General features: G+C 46.1%; 1 protein-coding gene across 1 annotated transcript in view; it reads right to left on the minus strand.

Annotated features, from left to right (window-relative positions):
• LOC143924420 (ATP-dependent 6-phosphofructokinase, liver type) overlaps positions 1-22,740 on the minus strand; it is a 336,686-nt gene that overhangs the window by 59,835 nt on the left and 254,111 nt on the right. Inside the window, exons 16-18 of the mRNA XM_077448722.1 lie at positions 17,296-17,448; positions 13,346-13,510; positions 12,582-12,643 (exon numbers count right to left, since the gene is read on the minus strand). Of these exons, the coding sequence (XP_077304848.1) occupies positions 12,582-12,643; positions 13,346-13,510; positions 17,296-17,448 (380 nt within the window). The remainder of the gene's footprint in view (positions 1-12,581; positions 12,644-13,345; positions 13,511-17,295; positions 17,449-22,740) is intronic.

A 22,740-nucleotide genomic window follows, 5' to 3' on the forward strand; every position in this document is an offset into this window, starting at 1 on the left:
CGCTTCCCTGGAGTCCAATAGTAACCCCAGGTACTCCAGACGCTGAGTCGGTACCACCACCGACTTCTTTAGGTTCAACAGCCACCCAAACGCTTGCAGGGTCTGCAAGGTGATCGCCACATCCTCCTCTAACTCTGAGGCGGAAGAAGCTCTCAGGAAGAGATCGTCTAGGTAACCCACGATCCCGCGTTGTCTCAACAACGCCAACACTGGAGCCAGTACTTTGGTAAAGACTCGGGGGGCTGATGCCAGGCCAAAGGGAAGAGCCACAAACTGGTAATGGGCTTCTCCGACTGCCAAACGCAGAAACTTTTGATGCTGTAGGCATATGTGCAAGTAGGCATCCTGAATGTCAAAGGACGCCAGGAAGTCTCCTTGATGGAGTGCAGCTACTACTGAGCGAACTGATTCCATTCTGAACCTCTGCACTTTTACAAAGTGATTGAGGGCTTTCAAGTCCAAGATTGGACGTACCCCTTCTATCTTGGGAACCACAAACAGATTGAAGTAGAACCCCTGGCACCGTTCCGAATCCGGAACTGGTACGATCACCCCCTGATTCAGCAAGTCCCTCACTGCCCCTAACAGGGCCTCCTGGCGAACCGGGGACACGGGTATGCTGGAGGGGAAAAATCTGTTTGGCAGCCAAGAAAGAAACTATCTTGTAGCCTGTGGAAATCAGGTTGCAGACCCATTGATCGGATAACTGGGAGGTCCAACTGGCTGCAAACTCCCGAAGGCAGACCTTCACGCGGTAGCACTTTTGTTCACAGGCTTGCGGTTCCAGGGACGCTTCTGACTGTCCATGGGCGTCCTGACGGGCTGGGGTAGTTTTGCCGAAGCACCGGGAGGACGAAAAAGCCGCCTGGAGCGGAAAAGGAGGGCCCTTGCCTGGGGCGTGGCTCCTTAGCCTTCTTGGCCTGTGGGAGTAGTGTACTCTTACCACCCGTGGCATTTTTAATAATGTCATCCAAAGAGCCGGTCGCCAAGGAAGGGAAGATCCGTCAGGGCTTTCTTGGATGCCTGGTCAGCAGACCAGCATTTCAGCCAAATAAGGCAACCTCAGCACCACAGCTGACACTGAAGCCTTTGATAACAGAGGGAGAGTATCCAGGGCCACGTCAAACGTACTTAAGGCCATGCACTAGTTGGTCTGCTAACTCCACGCAGACAGGGGAGGCATTCTGCTCTCCCAATTCATGGTGCAAAAGTTTTGCCCACTCAGTCAGTGTCTGTGACACCAGTGCGGATGCCAGTACAGGTCGCACGGCTGACCCCACAACCGTAAACAAGGAACGAGCTACTGCTTCGGCCTTCCTGTCAGTGGGATCCTTGAATGCAGGAGTCCCCTCAACTGGGATCGTGGTTACTTTAACCTAGACACTGAGCGGTCCAGGACCGGAGGAGCCGACCACTTTTTGAGAAGGCTTTCCTCAAAGGGGTAGCGCACCGCCAAGTTATTGGGGATCAAAAAGGTCCGTTGCGGGCAACCCCATTCCCTGTAGATGAATTTGTCAAAATAAGTCAAATACGGGAACACCTTAGGTGAACGTGCTGGCTTGTGGGACCCAAAAGGGACTGGTACATCAGCAGAGGAATTCGCTGGCTCCTGAATCTTCAGGGTATCACGCACAGCTGTGATAAGTGCTCCAACAAGCGCCTTGTCGCGCCGGGATGGGGAATCATCCTCACTGTCCGAACGGTCCTGGTCAGCAACGTCTGATAGGTCAGAGCAGGGGTCTCCAGCTGCAGCAGGGCCCGAGTCTGCATCAGAGCTTTCCCCAGAGGATGGGGGGGGGGGGGGGGGGTGGGGGGCAGGGGCCTCTTACGTGCACCTTTCCTGCCATGTGTCGCCTCTATCTTAACAACATAGGAGTCCAAGAACGCCATCAGGGTGTCCATGCGCACCTCACTAACCGCAGGTGACCCGGTTGCTATAGCCTGGATTTCGGGGGAAGAAACACCAGTTTATGAAGCCATGCTGACCCTATCCTGTCTGCCACCTGCAAGGGGACTTAGTATAGTGAAGGTTCCACCCTCCTGCTGCCGCCGTGTGTGTGTGTGTGTGTGTGTGTGTGTGTGTGTGTGTGTGTGGGGGGGGGGGGTGCTTAGCGCTAGACTCACCACCCTGGGGCGTTCTGTGAATGCCAACAACAGTGCCTGTAGTCCATAGGAGGTTCCCAGATGCAGAGAGGAGAAAAAACTGTGTCAGCAGCTCTAACAGCGGTGCAACGGTCTGCAGAACAGCTTCAGCATTCCACACAGAGCCATCCAGTGTCCCTCACACACAGAGAATACAGGAAGTGACAAGAGAAAGCACATTGCAAGCTGTCACAAGAAGCCAGCGGTGAAGAAAGCATTTTGGCTTTCACAAAATGGCTGCCAATGTAATCCATAGGAATCCCAGGGAAAATGGCTGCTGAAGCTCCCCAGGGGAATCTATAGCTTTCCCAAATCCAAGATGGCCGCCGGAATGGCGCCATGAGGTGAAAAAAAGCAAAAAATAAAAACAAACTGCCTGCTGACACACAGACATCCTCCACAAAAACTGCCATTTTTGGTCCCCCAGACCTGGACCGGGACTGAACAGCAACCGCACAGAGCCCCACAGGTGAGAAACAGCGACACACACACACCACCCGCAGCGCATGCAGACACCCTCCTCAGAGGGGGGAAGGAGGGGTGATGGGGACTTGGGAGAGAAGATAGGGAGGTGAGGTGGCCCCCGAATCGTCCCCCCCCCAGGGAATGCCCAGCTGCTCCCCCCACCGAAGCAGGTAGAGCTGTACTTACCAGTCCTGAAGAGCTGGGAGACATTCCATGGTAGCCAACTCCTGCGCAGTTACAGAGAAGGTTACTGGCCCGGTATACTGTGATCCAGACATCAGTAGCCTGGTCATATGTATACCCCGGAGCATTGAAGCTCAACGACCACCTCTGGAGCATGAGGTATGTCGTGGCCTGCCGAACCATAGCTGCGGCCTGCTCACGCTCGATGGCCGGACTGGGGAGTCTACAAGGATTTCATTAACCAGCCTGTCACCCAGCCGGCAGTTTATAGAAGATCCCAGGATCTCTCATCTTGCGCAAAAAGCAACAAACCTGCAGCAAAAACATGGACCGAGAGGCCCGCAGAGTTTCCTAGGCCATTCTCCCTGCTAGGCAAAATAAAAACTGAAGCTGCTAGGAGCAGTGGGAAGGGTTGACAGCACGGGGCCCGCCCCCCGGGGCGGGATTAAAGTTCTGTGTATTGTGTAACAATTTTGCCTAGTTTCTCCTAATGGCAGGCTATACAACCCATTTTGTTACAGAGAGCAGCTGTGTTGGTTGGTGAATATAAGAGAAATATTTGTTTGATATTTAATATATTGATCATTTAGGACCTTTGAAGGGGTCCCAATATGAGAAAAATGTGGAGCTGCCATTTATAACCACATTCCATGGTAAAACTGTAGTCTCCTAGCTTTTTCCTGCTTCAGTGCTGTGTGTGTCAATGATTTGAATCAAGTATGCGAATCACAAAGTTAAGTCTCAATCTTTTTTGGTTTCTGATTCCATGAACCAATGTTTCAGAATTACAGGCAATTACAAAATACTCATCAGTTTCCAGGCGCTCCACTTTATCTTAAAGTCTAAATTCATTCCTTAGCACTTTATAACGGACAATTTACACTTGTGCTAAACCAGCAGATTGTGACACTCTGGCTTGGTTCACATGGGTGTGCTGTCCGACCTCGGATGAGACTAGAACCGCACTGCAAATCATACATACGTTGTATGCGATTTCAGCAATACAAATGGCATGACTGAATTTGCATCGCGTGTTGTACAAAAGTCGCGCAGGACCCTTTTTTTGGTCCGCACCAGAATTGGATCACGTGGGTATTTACATGTTCAATTTGACAGTTCGCACTGCGATATGTGAACCGATCTGGGGGTGTCATTAACTTTGTATTGACACTCCCAGCGGTTCGCATAAGTCTGGTTTCACAGTGGAGAATGCAGCGACTCACAGCAGGAGTCCGATGCGTCTCCATTCACTGTTTTAGGTCAGATTTCAAGCCAGAATTTAGAATTTAGACCTGAAACCAAAAGACGCACAGGGCTCTTGTGCAATTTGCATTGGATCCGCTACAGAGATGTGTGAACCGGCTCCATAGAGAGACGGTCACAATCTCCCGCTATGCAAATTGGATGCGGGGAAAGTCGCATCCAATTTGCAATAGTGTGAACCCAGCCTAAGGCAGTGTGAACTGCCTTGCGAGTCAGGTGCACTGCGGAAAGTCGCAGTAGATTTGCAGCGTTCCTGCATCGCACCTATGTGAACCAAGCCTCCCATTTCCAGTCTATGGTATTTTACAAGAGATGGCCCCTGCTGCAAAACTCTGAACCACCCTGACATATTTTTTACCCATAATCTCTCACTATTATAACTCTCTTGCGTTAATAAACACTCATGAGGTTGAAGTGGTGTGCCTTGCAGCTTGAATTTCATTGCCATGTACAAAAGTGATGCATTGGCTATGTAGGGTAACACGGAAAGATTTCGAGACAGCACATGTCTCTATGTCATTCATTCATGAAATGTCTCAAAAAACTTGCAACAGTTTTGCAAATTTTATATGCTTTGTAAATAAAATATAATCTATTCTGGGTACAAAGCCTGAGATTATGTGCGAGATCAATTCTACGACAAACATGAGACCGGAAATGGCAAAATCCTCATCTCTTCCGGTATCTGACGTCACAGAGTACCTGTAAAAATAAACCAGCAGCTTTTTAACCGTTGGATTACTTTTACCAGATTCCGAATCGCTGGCTGAAAAAAATAATCTCTCAGTCATCGCTACAGCAATTACAGAGATATCTCCATCTCTACCTTCTAATTCAACTATGTAACGGTACTTCACTGGTTGGCAAGTGGTTAAAAGTCATACATGTAACCAAAGGGAACACATGCCCCTTAATGGAAGCACGGTTTTATACCACAGTACTTGTACTATGTCATCTTTGGATCAGGATTTAGGTTCTGTCAATCCAGCTGCATTGCACAAAGTGCAAGTTAAGTTTTCAAGTGTTTAACATTGCTTTGAAACTTGATTTTTATAAATATTTTTTTAATATGTGAAAGATGAAAAAAAATCCATGAAAATACATTGATGCAAGGCATCAATATTATTGTATCCAAGTCTATTTAGGTTTAAGATATTAAAGTAGTATTAACCACTTAAGGGCCGGACGAATTTCCCTCCTAATGACCAGGCCATTTTCTGCTATACGGCACTGCGTCGCTTTAACTAACAATTGCGCGGTTGTGCGACATTGTTCCCGAACAAAATTTATGGCCTTTGTTTGGTGGTATTTGATCACCTCTGTGGTTTTTATTTTTTGCAGTATAAACAAAAAAATACCAACAATTTTGAAAGAAAAATACATTTTTTTATTTTTGGCTATAATAAATATCGCAAAAAAAATAAATAAATAAAAAAAAAAAAAAAATTTTCATCAGTTTAGACCAATATGTATTCTACTACATATTTTTGGTTTAAAAAAAATTGCAATAAGCGTATATTGATTGGTTTGTGCAAAAGTTATAGCATCAACAAAATAGGGGATATTTGCATGGCATTTTTATTTATTTATTTTTTACTAGTAATGGCAGTGATCAGCGATGTTTAGCGGGGCCGCGACATTGTGGTGGACAGATCGCGGTCCTCCAATGGTTCTTAACCACTTGCTTACTGGGCACTTAAACACCCTTCCTGCCCAGACCAATTTTCAGCTTTTGGTGCTCTCACACTTTGAATGACAATTACTCAGTCATGCAACACTGTACCCAAATTAATTTTGTGTCCTTTTTTTCCCCACAAATAGAGCTTTCTTTTGGTGGTATTTGATCACCTCTGGGGTTTTTATTTTTTGCGCTATAAATGAAAAAGACCGAAAATTTTGAAAAAAAACGCATATTTGTTTCTGTGATAAAATTTTGCTAATTATAATTATTTTTTCATAAATTTTGGCCACAATTTATACTGCTACATATCTTTGGTAAAAATAACCCAAATTAGTGGATATTATTTGGTCTTTGTGAAAGTTAGAGAGTCTACAAGCTGTGGTGCGAATCATAAAAAATTGATCACACCTGATGTACTGGTGGCCTATCTCATTTCTTGCGACCAGAACAAGTCAGGAAAGTACAAATACCCCCCAAATGACCCCTTTTTTGAAAGTAGACATTCCAAGGTATTTACTAAGATGCATGGTGAGGTTTTTGATGTTGTCATCTTTTTCCCACAATTCTTTGCAAAATGAAGATTTTTTTTTCCCCTCACAAAATTTTCAATGTACCGTATATACTCGAGTATAGGCCGACCCGAGTATAAGCCGAGGCCCCCAATTTACCCCCAAAAAACTGGGAAACCTATTGACTCGTGTATAAGCCGAGGGTGAGATATGCCTGTCCATCCCTGTGTGTGTGTCCATCCATCCATCCATCCCTGTGTGTGTGTGTGTCCATCCATCCATCCATCCATCCCTGTGTGTGTGTCCGTCCATCCATCCATCCATCCATCCCTGTGTGTGTGTCCATCCATGTGTGTGTGTGTGTGTGTGTGTGGCCTTGTGTGTCCAGCCTACCTGTGTCCCCAGCCTCCGTCCGGTCCCGAGCCTCCGTCCGGTCCCGTCCCGTCCCGAGCCGAGCCTCCGTCCAGTCCGGTCCCGTCCCGTCCCGAGACTCCGTCCGGTCCCGTCCCGTCCCGTCCCGAGCCGAGCCGAGCCGAGCCTCCGTCCGGTCCCGTCCCAGGATCACCGCTCTTCGTCGGCGCCCATTTTCCTGTTCAAATGCTGCGCCTCCCTGTCTGTGATAGGCGGAACACAATTTCCCAGCAGTCTGTGTTCCGCCTATCACGGCCATCCTTTCATCCTCGTCCGTAGTACGAGGATGAGCGGATGTCCGTGATAGGCGGAACACAGGCTGCTGGGAAATTCAGTGTTCCGCCTATCACAGGCGAAGGCGGAGCCGGAGGCGCGGCTTTTGAATTAGAATAGAATGGCCGCTGTCTGTCTGCTCGACACGCTGATCGAGCAGGCAGACAGCGATGACTCGAGTATAAGCCGAGGGGGGCACTTTCAGCCTCAAAAAAGAGGCTGAAAATCTCGGCTTATACTCGAGTATATACGGTAATAGGTTATTTCTCTCACATGTATTCCACAAATGACACCCCAAAATACGTTCTGCTACTCCTTCTGAGTTTTACGATACCAAATGTATGAGACTTTTACACAGACTGGCCACATACAGAGGCCCAATATTGAAATAGCACCATCAGGCGTTCTAGGAGCATAAATTACACATTTCATTTCTCAACCACCCATTACATTTTTGAAGGCCCTGGAGCACCAGGGCAACGGAAATGCCCACAAAGTGACCCCATTTTGGAAAGCTAACACCCCAACGTATAATCTATGAGGCATATTGAGTCGTTTGAATGGTTCATTTTTTTTCCAGAAGTTTTGGGAAAATGTGGAAAAATAATGAAAACGCATTTTTTTACGCAAAGTTGTCCATTTATAAGATATTTCCAACACATAGCATATACACAGCAAAAATGACACCCCAAAATACGTTCTACTACTCCTCCTGAGTATAACGATACCAAATGTGTGAGACTTTTACACAGCCTGGCCACATACAGAGGCGCACTGGCAGATGGTGCTGGCTATTTGCTCTGGCAAATGGGGCTGGCAGATGGCACTGCGGCTGGCAGATGGCACTGGCAGGTGGCACTGGGGCTGACGGATGGCACTGGGGCTGGCAGGTGGCACTGGCAGCACCGGGGCTGACAGCACTGGGGCTGACGGATGGCACTGGCGCTGGCAGGTGGCACTGGTGCTGGCTGACGGATGGCACTGGCAGGTGGCACTGGCAGGTGGCACTGGCACTACTGGCAGATGGCACGGGGCTGACAGATGGCACTGGGGCTGACAGATTTTAGTCAAGGTAAAAATATGTCACTCACAGATCCTCTCTCTCCTCACACGCTGTCTCTGTGTGAGGAGGGAGAGACACGGCAATGGGAGATGATCTCATATGTTGACATTTGAGATCATCTCCCATTGGCAGCTGCGATCGCGCTGCGAACGGCCGCTTTGATTGGCCGTTCATGACGATCTATGTTTGCCTGTCTCCGGGAGACACGGCGAGTACAAAACTTCCGCGATGCGCGCCCCCAGCGGCACGCATTGCGGAAGTAAACACAAGGACGTCCAGGGACGACCGCTTGAAGGAACCCGCCTGCTCTACGGCCGTCATTCGGCTATAGGGCGGGCGGGAGGTGGTTAAAGCAGCCGACATACAATGACGGCGGTTCACGCAGCAGTGCCAACCTGCCGCAGTACAACTGTGGCGACTGGTCAGCAAGTTGTTAAACCCTCAGCATTGTTTAATTCAACAAATTGAGAAAAAGAAAAGAAAACATTCCCTGGTAAACTATTTGTTAAAAATCTTACCCCAGTACTTGCATTTTACAACTTTCAATGCTGCTAGCTCCTGATCTCTCAGGGCCCCAATGGTCTTCACAGGAAAGAGTCAACATTGGACAATGCAGTCTCCAGTCAGTCTATTAGCTTGGTGAAGGGATGGGGAGAGAAAGGAGGAGCAGGGGATGGTTGTGCTCCCATAGACTTTGGGACTGTGCATTTTGTTTTTATTGATGCACACACAACTCTACCCCCTACATACAAAAGTGTCTCCATTGGATGCTGCAAGAGAAAGGAACCACCCTTAAAACGGGAAACCTGAAGCAGTGTCATGGCACCAGCTTCAACTGAAACAGTCAAGGATTAAAAGATAACAAAGTTGTATATTCAGTAAGTGACTAAATCAGCTGCTGAATGTGCTCTAAAATTAGGGATTAATATCACTTTAACAGGCACCATTAAAGGAATAAAAATATTTAAACAAGTGTTTATTAACCACTTCAGCCCCGGACCAGAGGTCTTTTTACAATTTCGCACTGCACTGCTTTAACTGGTAATTGCGCGGTCATGCAATGTTGTACCCAAACGAAATTTGCGTCCTTTTCGTCCCACAAATAGAGCTTTCTTTTGATGGTATTTGATTGCCTCTGCGATTTTTATTTTTTGCGATATAAATGGAAAAAGACCGAAAATTTTGAGAAAAAATGATATTTTCTACTTTTTGTTATAAGAAAAATCGAATAAACTCAATTTTAGTCATACATTTAGGGCAAAATTTATTCAGCCACATGTCTTTAGTAAAAAAAATGTCAATAAGCGTATATTTATTGGTTTGCGCAAAAGTTATAGCGTCTACAAACTAGAGTACATTTTCTGGAATTTACACAGCTTTTAATTTACTGCCTATCTAATTTCTTGAGGTGCTAAAATGGCAGGGCAGTACAACCCCCCCCCCCCCAAATGACCCCATTTTGGAAAGTAGACACCCCAAGGAAGTTGTGGAGAGGCATGTTGAGCCCATTGAATATTTTTTTTTTGTCCCAAGTGATTGAATAATGACACACAAAAAAAAAAAAAAAAAAAAAAGTTTACAAAAAGTTGTCACTAAATGATATATTGCTCACGCATGCCATAGTTATATGTGGAATTGCACCCCAAAATATATTCTGCTGCTTCTCCTGAGTACGGGGATACCACATGTGGGACTTTTTGGGAGTCTAGCTGCGTACGGCACCCCGAAAACCAATCACTGCCTTCAGGGTTTCTAAGGGTGCAAATTTTTGATTCCACTCCTCACTACCTATCACAGTTTCGAAAGGCCATAAAATGCCAAAATAGCACAAAACCCCCCCAAATGACCCCATTTTGGAAAGTAGACACCCCAAGCTATTTACTGAGAGGCATGTGGCATGAGAGGCATGTGGAGTCCATGAAATATTTTTCATATTTCGCTGCAGTTATGTGTTTAGTGTTTTGTAAGTGACAGTGATCGATCGATACTGCACTTGGGTGGGCTGGGCAGAGGGGCAAAACGCAGGTGCCAGCAGGTATCTGGGCTGATCCCGCTAACAATGCGTTTTTTCGGAACCCTAAACTGCTGGGGATGCTAGTATAGATCTGATCAGATCAGATATTGATCTGTTCATATTCTATACCACTACGGGAGGTTTATGCTTTGCGTGTGGGTGTTAGCGGTACTGGCACTAACCTAGCGCTGCCTGGGGAGACGCAGACCCTGACCCTAAAACCTAATTGATATCACCCGCCGGGTGATCAGGGGGTTAAACCTTTATTGGGTAATAAGTGGTGGGTGCCCTGATGCTATAAAAAGCAAACTATCCAGAGTCACCCGTAACACTTATACGGTGATCAGTGGTGAAAGGGTTAACTAGGGGCAATCAGGGGGTTCAAATTTTTATTAGGTAGAATATGGGGGTCCCTGGCGGTATATAAAAACCTGACGGGGAACCTAAATAACTAACTGGCTAACCAGCGTCACCAGTGACACTTATACTGTGATCGCTGGTGAAAGGGTTAACTAGGGGCAATCAGGGGATTAAAACTATTATTGGGTAGTATATGGGGGTACCTAGCGCTATAAAAACTTGGCGGTGAACCTAAAAAAATAACTAGCTACCTAGCGGCACTAGTGACACTAATGCAGCGATCAGAAAAACGATCGCTTAGTGACACTGGCAAAAGGGGGTGAAAGGGTTAACTAGGGGCAATCAGGGGGTTAAAACCACTATTGGGTAGTATATTGGGGTACCTAGCGCTATAAAAACCTGGCGGTGAACCTAAAAAAATAACTAGCTACCTAGCGACACTAATGCAGCGATCAGAAAAATGATCGCTTAGTGACACTGGCAAAAGGGGGTGAAAGGGTTAACTCTAGGGGCAATCAGGGGGTTAAACCTTTATTGGGGGGTGGTAGGGGGCTACCCTGGACCTAACACTAACTGCCCTGACAGTTTTTACTTTTACAACTGACACTGAATGCAGTGATCAGTAAATAAATGATCACTGCAATCAGTGACACTGTGACTGGGGGGGGGGGGTTTGTGTGCCTGTGTGTGCCTACATGTCAGTGTAGTGTTGGTGCACACTTACTTTCTGTCTTCTCCTCGTAGTCTGGTCAAAAAGACCGCCCGAGGAGAATGACATCACTTCCTCCCTGCCTGTGTATACAAAACACAGTGGGAGGAAGCTTCTCATTCGCCAGGAGCGATCGAGAGGGGATGGCCAGAAACCAATGGCCATCCCCTCATCCCGGATCGCTCCTGAAGCGAAACGGACCGCCGTTTCCAGCGGGAGGGGGTCAGATCGGACCCCCTACCCGCTGGAAGGCAAGCACGTACATGTACGTGCTTGTGCCTGCCGGTGCCATTGTAATGACGTACATTGGGAATACGGCGGTCCTTAAGTGGTTAATAGAAGTTAAAAACTTTAGTATTTAGGAGAAGTCGTTGAAACAAATTTGAATTGAGTAGGAATTCAGCAACAAAAGGTTATGGCTGTGGAAAACTTCCACTTAAAAGATTACCGTATTTATCAGTGTATAACACGCACTTTTTCCAATCATGTGTGCGCGTTATATGCCGATCCCTGATGTCCGAGAGAAGAGGAGTCGTGGGTGCAGCTGGATTACACAGAACCACGATCTCCTGTGTATCCCCGCGCCAAATCATGCACAGCCATGCCTACTGGCCCCGCATTGGGCCACTGTTCTGTCTATCATATGAGCTGGGCCAGGAGGCTCGGCTGTGAGTGACTGAGTGCCGAGTACACAGGAGATCTCACTGCTCTGTGTAATTCAACACTGGCAAGGCTGCAATGATGGGAAAGGCGAGGCTACAGATGGGCACTGAGCAGACAGCACTGCTGGGAAATTTAGTGGCTGCAGATGGGCACTGAGTAGGGTGCATTGATGTGCAATTTAGAGGGTGCATTGATGGGCACTGAGCAGGCTGCATTGTTGGACAATTTAATGGCTGCAGATGGACACTGAGCAGGCTGCATTGTTGGGCAATTTAATGGCTGCAGATGGGCACTGAGCAGGATGCATTGATAGTCAATTTAGAGGATGCAGATGGGCACTGGTGAGACTGCATTGATGGGCTGTGACCCTTATTTTGCTTCAAAGTTCTTTATTTGAAAAGGACATTTTTTTTTTCTTGAAACTTCCCTGTTAAAATGAAGGTGTGTGTTATACGCCGATAAATACGTTATATTATTATTATTCAGGATTTATATAGCGCCAGCAATTTACGCAGCGCTTTATAATATAATATAAAACAAGAGTTTTAATACAGTGATCTATAGTACTCTAAACAAACCAATGTACCAGATTTTAATAGTTATGGTTTCAAAAGCTGAAAAACAAATGTTGAACAAGGCTGCATGGTGGCTTCTTGGTTAGGACAGGTGCCTTGCAGCACAAAGGTCCTGTCTCCAATGTTCTTACAAGGTCGTATACGCTCTACACCTTTTTGGTGCTTCTGTTTTCTCCCTAAACCCACATGAATACTTGCAGGTTAACCTACTCCCACACAATGACTATGCTACTAAGTTAAATTAAAGTAAAAAATTTTTTTTACATATACCTCAGCACAAGTCCTCTTTGAATGTCAGTCTTCATTTTGTCAGTCAAGTGGTCCACATTTGACTAAAAATGATGGAGAACTCATATTAGGAATAAATGGCAAATCGAAAACAGGGCATAAAAAGGAAATATAATATATAGCGCACATTGCTAATACACCCAAGCATGCACTACAATATTTAAAAAGTTTGCCAGAATTGCTTCTTGTGTTCAAGCTGGAACCTACATTTTCAATATTCCAGAATTGTAACTGTTACAGTATCACTTATTACTTCAGAACAGGGGTCTTCAAACTTTCTAAACAAAGGGCTGGTTTATTGTCCTTCAGGATTTAGGGGGGCTGGACCCCCCTAAAAAAATAAATAACAGCCAAATAGTAGTTCGGAAGACAAGGCAGAAACCCTGCACACTCAATTATTACTGGCTATGCTCCTCTGACATGTTTTGTCCTGCCTATGGGTCTTAATCATAGATCTCTGTGATTAAGCCACATAGGCAGGTCAAAACATGTCAGAGGAGCATAGCCAGGAGTACAGACAAAGCTGTAGCTTTACCCCTCTATATAGTGGCTGGGTTCCCATGTGGGGCATTTCGATCTTCTGTCTTCCAATCTGTTAGCTAGCCTAGATGACCTTGTTTGAACGCTGGCACCTGATCTGTGCTTTGGACGGCAGGGGGAAGTTTTGCAGTGCTTCGAGTGGTGATCCATGTTTTTATATATGGGTCACAGCCAAATGGTAGTTGTCCCAAACCATTACATCTCACCTTAAGATCATGGATGTTAAACTGGTCTTCAAAAACATAAGCAGCATCAGCACCGACAGCTATTCCTGTCACTGTAGCAAGGTAGCCACAGTATCCACCCATAGTTTCTACGATGAACACTCGTCTCTTTGTTCCAGAAGCAGATTGTTTAATACGGTCACAGCTCTATTTAAAACAAAGTATGTTGAATTCAAATAAATTAAATTAACAAAGCAACAACGGACATATTTAGAGTTTGTTTTTTCAGTATACTCAAATGTTTTATTTGTAACAGGTGGACATTGTGTGTATATATACACACATACATACAAACACACACAAGGTGGGATCAGTGCTCCCTGTGACTGTGCGTGCAGCCTTGTCCTGCCATCTGTTGGCATGTTATAAAACTAGTCTCTCACACACACACACACACACACACACACACACACACACACACACACACACACACACACACACACACACACACACACACACACACGGTATTAGCTCATTAGCTTAAACCTCACTGTGGTCCTGAAGCCCGGTTAAGTAACTATTTGTTCAATAATAATTTAGCAAATACTTATAAAAAATTATACATACAGTGACTACAAGTAGTATTCAACCCCCTGCAGATTTAGCAGGTTTGATAAGATGCAAATAAGTTAGAGCCTTCAAACTTTAAACAAGAGCAGGATTTATTAACAGATGCATAAATCTTACAAACCAAAAAGTTATGTTGCTCAGTTAAATTTTAATAAATTTTAAACATAAAAGTGTGGGTCAATTATTATTCAACCCCTAGGTTTAATATTTTGTGGAATAACCCTTGTTTGCAATTACAGCTAATAATCGTCTTTTATAAGACCTGATCAGGCCGGCACAGGTCTCTGGAGTTATCTTGGCCCACTCCTCCATGCAGATCTTCTCCAAGTTATCTAGGTTCTTTGGGTGTCTCATGTGGACTTTAATCTTGAGCTCCTTCCACAAGTTTTCAATTGGGTTAAGGTCAGGAGACTGACTAGGCCACTGCCTTGATTTTTTCCCTCTTGAACCAGGCCTTGGTTTTCTTGGCTGTGTGCTTTGGGTCGTTGTCTTGTTGGAAGATGAAATGACGACCCATCTTAAGGTCCTTGATGGAGGAGCGGAGGTTCTTGGCCAAAATCTCCAGGTAGGCCGTGCTATCCATCTTCCCATGGATGCGGACCAGATGGCCAGGCCCCTTGGCTGAGAAGCAGCCCCATAGCATGCTGCTGCCACCACCATGCTTGACTGTAGGGATGGTATTCTTTGGGTCGTATGCAGTGCCATCCAGTCTCCAAACGTCACGTGTGTGGTTGGCACCAAAGATCTCGATCTTGGTCTCATCAGACCAGAGAACCTTGAACCAGTCTGTCTCAGAGTCCTCCAAGTGATCATGAGCAAACTGTATACGAGCCTTGACATGACGCTTTGAAAGTAAAGGTACCTTACGGGCTTGTCTGGAACGGAGACCATTGCGGTGGAGTACGTTACTTATGGTATTGACTGAAACCAATGTCCCCACTGCCATGAGATCTTCCCGGAGCTCCTTCCTTGTTGTCCTTGGGTTAGCCTTGACTCTTCGGACAAGCCTGGCCTCGGCACGGGAGGAAACTTTCAAAGGCTGTCCAGCCCGTGGAAGGCTAACAGTAGTTCCATAAGCCTTCCACTTCCGGATGATGCTCCCAACAGTGGAGACAGGTAGGCCCAACTCCTTGGAAAGGGTTTTGTACCCCTTGCCAGCCTTGTGACCCTCCACGATCTTGTCTCTGATGGCCTTGGAATGCTCCTTTGTCTTTCCCATGTTGACCATGTATGAGTGCTGTTCACAAGTTTGGGGAGGGTCTTAAATAGTCAGAAAAGGCTGGAAAAACAGATAATTAATCCAAACATGTGAAGCTCATTGTTCTTTGTGCCTGAACTACTTCTTAATACTTTAGGGGAACCAAACAGAATTCTGTTGAATTGAGGGGTTGAATAATAATTGACCCTCTGAATAAACTTTTCACTATTTAAAGCGGGAGTCCACCGGGACTCCGCGTTTTTTTTTTGTTTTTTTTTAAAAGCCAGCAGCTACAAATACTACAGCTGCTGACTTTTAAAATAGTGACACTTACCTGTCCAGCGCGCCCGCAATGTCGGCACCCGAAGCCGATCGCTAGGTCGTCTGTCGGGTCCTGCCGCCGCCGTCTTGGGTATAGGAATCAGGAAATGGAGCCTTTCGGCTTCATTTCCCGGTTCCCTACTGCGCATGCGCGAATTGCGCTGCGCAATAAGGATGCTCCCCGCTGCCTCTGGGAGCTGTGTGTTTCCCAGCAGGCAGCGGGGCACTTGTGGGAAGGGGCGGGCACTTGCGGAAAGGGGCGTAAGTTACGCCCCTTTCCGCAGAGAGCTGTCCCGGAAGTGGGTGCAGTTACCTGGATTATCCAGGTAACTGCACCCCCCTCCCCCCTGAAAGGTGCCGATTGTGGCACCGGAGGGGGGGAGGGTTCTGATGAGCGGAAGGTCCACTTTAGGGTGGACCTCCGCTTTAAAAAAAAATTAAACAAAGAAATAACATTCTTTTTTGCTGCAGTGCATTTCACACTTCCAGGCTGATCTACAGTCCAAATGTCACAATGCCAAGTTAATTCCGAATGTGTAAACCTGCTAAATCTGCAGGGGGTTGAATACTACTTGTAGGCACTGTATGCTCCTGCGCATACATCAAGGCACTGGATATCAAACTGACACCAGGTCTTAACGGGTTCTTTCTGGTACACACATAATAGTGGTGCCTGCCACTCTAGTATATACTAAATGAGAACCTATTTACTTAAATGAAATCATGAAACCTGTACCTTCCTTCTTGGGACATGAGAATTGCTACAGCACATTAGTGTGACTTTTATAAAATGTAACAGAATGGCAAAGCTCAAAAAGATTAGTTCCATTTTACTATAGGAGAGCTTAATTCCTCTTAACTCTACACTGCACTACATACATTGTTAAAATTGTTAAAAATGTATGTAAACCTTTGATTCCCCCTAAAATGAGATTAAAGTCGGGTTGATGAGGGTACAAATGAGCACAATGAAGATCTATTTACAGTCTTGCGATTGCTAGAAATTCTAATGATATCGTGTTTCCTATGAGAGCATTTGATGCCTGTAAAATGAATTAAGGCATCATCCAGATCATCCGATGGCATTTGCATTCACTGCGCAAACATCAAAATGCTCAAGGCTGTAATAGTCAATTCTAGCAGTGATCTACTGTTTCAGGCCTGGAAGAGCCGCTGGGACCAGTTGCCATTACAAAATGAGGTTGAGATAAATTAACACTATTCCAGCACCATTTTAAGACTCAAGCTGTTAAATATGCCAGCCTAAGACCCCTTTCACACTGGGGCACTTTGCAGGCGCTACAGCGCTAAAAATAGTGCCTGAAAGAGCCGCTGCTGTGTCTCCAGTGTGAAAGCCCCGAGGGCTTTCACACTGGAATGGTGCACTGGCAGGACGCTAAAAAAAGTCCTGCTAGCAGCATCTTCGGAGCAGTGTATACACTGCTCCTTCCCATTGAAATCAATGGGGCAGCGTGGCATAGCGTTGCTGCAACGGCGCTTTGCGGTGGTTTTCTTTCTCGACCGCTAGCGGGGAGTAAAAGCGCCCCGCTAACAGCCGAATAGCGCCGCAAAAAATAGTGGCGTTTTACTGCCAGCTCTCCCACTGCGCCAGTGTGAAAGAGGCCCAAGAGGAAAACGTACCGCATTTTACAATAATTTTGCATTTTACAAAAATTACAATTTTTATGGTATGAAAAACATAGCCTCAACAAGAAAGCTTGCACCACAAAAACCCTGAGCACACATCTAACCTAGATTTCACTATTAATAAAGGCTGAACCTCTGGACTTTAGGGATTTTTATTAAACATAAAAAGCTAATAGAAATGTATCAAATAGATCACCTCCATGGCAGCATTGACAGCTGTATCCGAGCCAATACTAAAGTCAGTGCCAGGAACATTGTTGCTGATAGTTGCAGGAATGACGCACATAATTATACAAAGTTCCTCATATTGTTCCCGAGCCTCAACAAGCTGCAACACTCCTTCATAAGCCTGCCAAATGGAAAAAAAAAAGAAAAAAAAGACACAAATAGGATCACTGAAATTAAATTTTTTGATTTTTACTTTACCTAGTTGATGAAAAATTGTAAAAAAATAAATGAAAAAAATGTAAATCTGTATTTAAAGCGACTGGAAAACATGTAAAAAAGGTCAAAAATGTAAAGTAAAGGTCATTATACGGTTGTAATTTTTCACATCAGTAAATAAGAATGCTTCCCCGATTTTTTGCTCTATTTTATTATTGTATACAAGATTTAATATGCATTCACAATTCATACAGTCCTCCTGACAGAAGAAATTATTAGCATCAGCTTCTTGACTTGGGCATCATCCTTTCAATACAATGAGATCTTTACTGTAGCTCATTGACATGCCAAAGTGTTGTTTACCTAAAAAAATACTAATTAGTGATGTTTTATTAATTTTAATTAATAATTCTGTAAAATAAAAGTAGAATTCCTGCATAACCATAACACTATGATTAAAAACATCCCATCCCAACTCCTGCTACTTATGTGGTCTAACCTGTGTTAAAAAAAATATATATATATATAATTTGCCTATTTTCAGCCTGCTATGGTCTGGTCACGTGAGCCCCCGTTTCATTGAATACCCAGAGGGGAGAGTTGAGCACTTGACAATGGCTGGAAATTCTAACAGCAGTGATGTCACCTACAGGTCCCAATGTTCCAGCCATTGTCGGTGCTCCTTCCTTTCCCCTGCAGCAGCTGCTGACACAGAAGAGACTGAGCTATGGGAATACATGACCGGACGAGAGCAAGCTGAAAAAAGTAATGTATACACATTTATTTTTTTACACAGGTTAGACAGCACAGGTAGCAAGAAGGGGGAGGGGCATTTTTAAACATAGTTAATGTAAAGGCAGAAATTCTACATTAAAGCTAAGGTTTAGCTTTAAAGGAAAAAAAATACTCTACAGCTATAGTAGAATAACAAAAAATGCTAATGTTAAGACGTGACCTGACAAGGGCCACGCCCAAAACATGTCATGACGACAGCTCCCATTTCCACTCTAGGTAACGCTTGTGTTCCATCCTCTGCCCAAGCCTCGCTCAGGCCAACTTGTCTCCGAGTGACGTCACATCCGGGCCACCGGCCTCAGGACACTGGCTGCATGGCTGTACGGCTGCCCCGGATTCAGTTACAGGGGAAGGCTGAGCCATTGGATCGTTCGCTCTCTACACCACCAGTCATCCATCAGCAAGGTCCTGTCTCCCCCTCCAGTGGGACACAATTATTCAGTGTGAGCCTAGCCCACCAGACTTCTGGAACACAGCCAAGCCCTTGAGGCTGAGCCAGCAGCACATAGGATAGAGAGATCCAGCGAATTGTGCATTTTGATGAACTGTGGCTTCTGAGTTCTCCCTCACCTTGGTTTTAATGAACTGTTGCATTTAATAAACTTATTGCTGTTTTAATTAACTATCCATTTGGTGTCATCTGACCTTTACTTATGTATGTTTTACCTGCCCATATTACCAGTGGTCCTCTAAGCGCCATTAGTGGCATTTTGGATTATAATCTACAGCTGTAGTGACATCACATTCCTGTAAAGAAGTAGGTTCTGTGTCATGTAGACGGCTGAATTCTGTAAAAATCTGAGCAGGGTGCCTGGTCCATTTTTTTGGTGCTAAATGTCTGGCGCTGCAAGGGTTAAAAGCTTGAGGACTTCAGGCATGCCTGCTGTGAAGATAACCTGATGTGCATCCACTCCCTCCTCTTCCAATGAAAGAAGTTCAATGATAGAAAGTGGACTGTGCACCTTGCAGAGAAAATTTCTACATTGTTCAGCTGCCTACATGATGTGGGACATACTTCATTATAGGTAAGTAACGTCACCAAAGTGGAGAAGAAAAAAAAAAAAGGGATGGGATTTTGACTTGCCTGTAAAATCTAAGAACTTGGAATACAAGGCGCAAGGCTTGTAGTCACAGACCATGGAAGTGCAAGTTACCTTTAGGTGACTGGACACTGACAAAGAACTGTGCTGGGGCTGCCCCTAGTTCACGTTAAAATATCCACACTCACTCTGTGAAACTGCAACTTTTAGCAATCATTAAGAAGGCGATGCTGTTGCAGAGTTTTTTTGGCGTGAAAGTCAGCAGTGCTGGGACAGCGTGGAGTGAGAAAGTATGTGAGCAGCGAGCAGAGGACCGGACTCCCCACACCCCGAAAGTGGCAGAGTGGCGGATGGACCCCCCATGACCGGACCCCCCTACGACCGAGAGCAGCAGCAGGTGACCTGTGTGGTGGCAGAGAGGGACATTGTGATGCCGAAGCAGGTGTACTGAGGACAGCAGTCACCCCACAGTCCCGGACAGAGGAGGCAAGAGGACATCCAGCAGGACCGGGAATTGGAAGGCTGATAGGGAGAGGCAGTGGGTAAGTGAAGTGCAGACCGGAGGAGAGTGTGAGGCTGACCAGCGAAGCAGCGGCAAGGGAGGTGACCGACTGCTAGTGTCGGATTACAAGAAGTTTTGCAGTGTGACAGGCACACAAACTACAAAACCTGACAGTGTATGCAAGTACCTGTGTACTGGGAGTACCTGTGTATTGTGTGTATCTGAGTAGTGTGTGTGGATTGTGTGTACCCGAGTATTGTGAGTGCACGTGGGCTACGAGTGGCTGTGTATTGCATTGTTGAGTACCTGTGTATTGTTGGGTATTGGTGTCAGGAAGCTAGTTGTTAATTTGGACAGGGTACAATCCCCAATCCCCATTAAGTTTGTGGGTATGATGCCTGGCGGGTGTGGAGATGCGACTCGGTGTATATCTTGCAGCATGTATGCATTCCTTGATCATCTGATTGAGGGCAAATATTGTTGTGCAAAATGTAAGCACAGCGTTTGCCTGGAAGCCCAGGTTCTGAATCTAGGGAAGCAACTGTCAGCACCTAGAAGACCCTCCATACTAAAAGAGCCGGGAACATACCCGGCAAGTGCGGGTAGGGGCCAGCACAGAGCCGGGTGGAGACAAAGAGGTGCAGACACTAGAAAAGAGTAGATGCATGACAGTTAGGAAGGCTGATCTTGGGCTGAAATATCCCAATAAGTACACTCCACTGAATAACATTGGTGAAACCAGTCATGGACCAGCACTGCTGGAGCTGAGGGACTCCCCTAGCTGCCAAGGGAAGAACCCCTCCAGTGAATGTGGGGGGGGGGGAGTGAAGGGAAAGGAAAGAGATTCTGGTGGTAGCGGACTCAATTCTCTGAAGGACAGAGAGGGCAATCTGTGACAAAAACCTGAAGCACAGAACTGTATGCTGTCTACCGGGCACTGGGGTTCGGCACATCACGGATCTGGTGGACAGATTACCTGGAGGGGCTGGGGAAGACATGGCTGTCATGGTGTACGACAAAATCAGAGGTGGATGGAGTGTCCTAAAGAATGATTTTAAGGACTAGGAGCTAAATTGAGGAAAGGGACCTCCAAGATCGTATTCTCAAAAATACTACTGGTATCTCTAGCCACATCAGAAAGGCAGAGGGAGATTAGGGAGCTGAGGAGCTGGTGTATCAAGGAGGGGATTGGGTTCCTGGAGAACTGGACCGACTTCTCAGTCGGTCACCAGTTCTATAGAAGGGACGGACGGCACCGAAATGAGGAGGGTGCAGATCTTCTGGGAGTGAAGATGGCCGAAAAGTTAGAGGGGCTTTTAAATTAGGCAACGGGAGGCCAGAGGTAGAGATAGTCAGTGCAGAACATATTCCAGAGGGTAGTATTGGGAGCATTAGTAGTAGGTTGACTTTAATCGCAGGGAAAGAGGGTAAAAAAAAAAGGGGAGGGGTATACCTGTATATCAAGAATAATGTACAAATGAATGTGAGACATGACATCACTAAGGGAGCTAGGGAGGAGGTGGAATCCTTATGAGTAGAGCTTCAAAAGGGATAAAACGAAGGGGAAAATAATAGTAGGAGTATGCTATAGGCCCCCTAACCTGAAGGAGGAGGGGGAGACAGACCTTCTATCACAATTTGGATTAGCAGGAAGGATGGGAAGTGTCATCATAATTTTAATTATGCAGACTTAGACTGGGCGGAAGGAACCGCGCAGTCGTCTAAGGCTCGCCAGTTCCTAAATGTCTTGCAGGACAATTTCATGGGTCAGATGGTAGACGCACCAACTAGAAACAAAGCATCACTAGACCTACTGATTACCAACAATGCAGACCTAATCACGGGTGTAGAAATAAGGGGCAATTTAGGAAACAGCGATCACAGGTCAATTAGCTTCAGTATAAATCACACAAATAGGAAACATAAGGGGAATACAAAAAGACACTGAATTTCAAAAGAACCAACGTCCCTAAACTACAAATCATGCTAGAAGATATAAATTGGGATAAAATCTTAGGAACAAAGTACACGGAGGAGAGATGGGTTTGCTTTAAGAGCATATTAAATAAGAGCATTAGCCAGTGCATACCATTGGGAAATAAATTTAAAACAGCGAACAAAAGTCCTACATGGCTATACTCCAATGTACAAAAGCATATAAAAGGGATCACCATCAGCATTCAGACTTTACAAATGCAACAAGAATTCTAAAGCCGCGTACACACGGGCGGACTGTCTGGCCAACTTAGTCCGTCAGACAATCCGACAGACAGTCCGTCATACTTTCGAATGAACGGACTTGACCACACACACCACTTTTTGAGCGGACTAATACGGCGTACTAAGTCCGCCATACTATCCGCCCTACTTTTGAAATGAACGGACTCGCCCACACACGCGGAGGAAAGTCCACTCATTTCGAGCGCGTCTCCAGGTAGGCGGGGCCCGCGAGGGAGACGTCGCTGACCCCGCCGCCTGGTATGGACTTAAAGGGGTACCCCAACGCCGAAAAAAATCGGCGTGGGGGTCCCCCCAAGTCCACAACAGACCCTTGTCCGAGCACGCTACCCGGCCGGCCAGGAAAGGGGGGCGAGCGAGCGTCCCCCCTCCTAAACCGTACCAGGCCGCATGCCCTCAACATGGGGGGGTGCCTTGGGGAAGGGGGGGCCGCGCGGCCCCCCCACCCCAAAGCACCTTGTCCCCATGTTGATGAGGACAAGGGCCTCTTCCCGACAACCCTGGCCGTTGGTTGTCGGGGTTTGCAGGGGGCTTATCGGAATCCGGGAGCCCCCTTTAATAAGGGGGCCCCCGGATACCGGCCCCCCACCCTATGTGAATGAGTATGGGGTACAATGTACCCCTACCCATTCACCTGTAAAATAAAAGCACCAAAAAAAACACAACACACGAGATAAAATAC

Source organism: Lithobates pipiens, unplaced genomic scaffold, assembly GCF_037356315.1.
Source record: "Lithobates pipiens isolate NorthernLeopardFrog02 unplaced genomic scaffold, aLitPip1_a1.2 Scaffold_22, whole genome shotgun sequence".
NCBI lineage: Eukaryota > Metazoa > Chordata > Amphibia > Anura > Ranidae > Lithobates > Lithobates pipiens.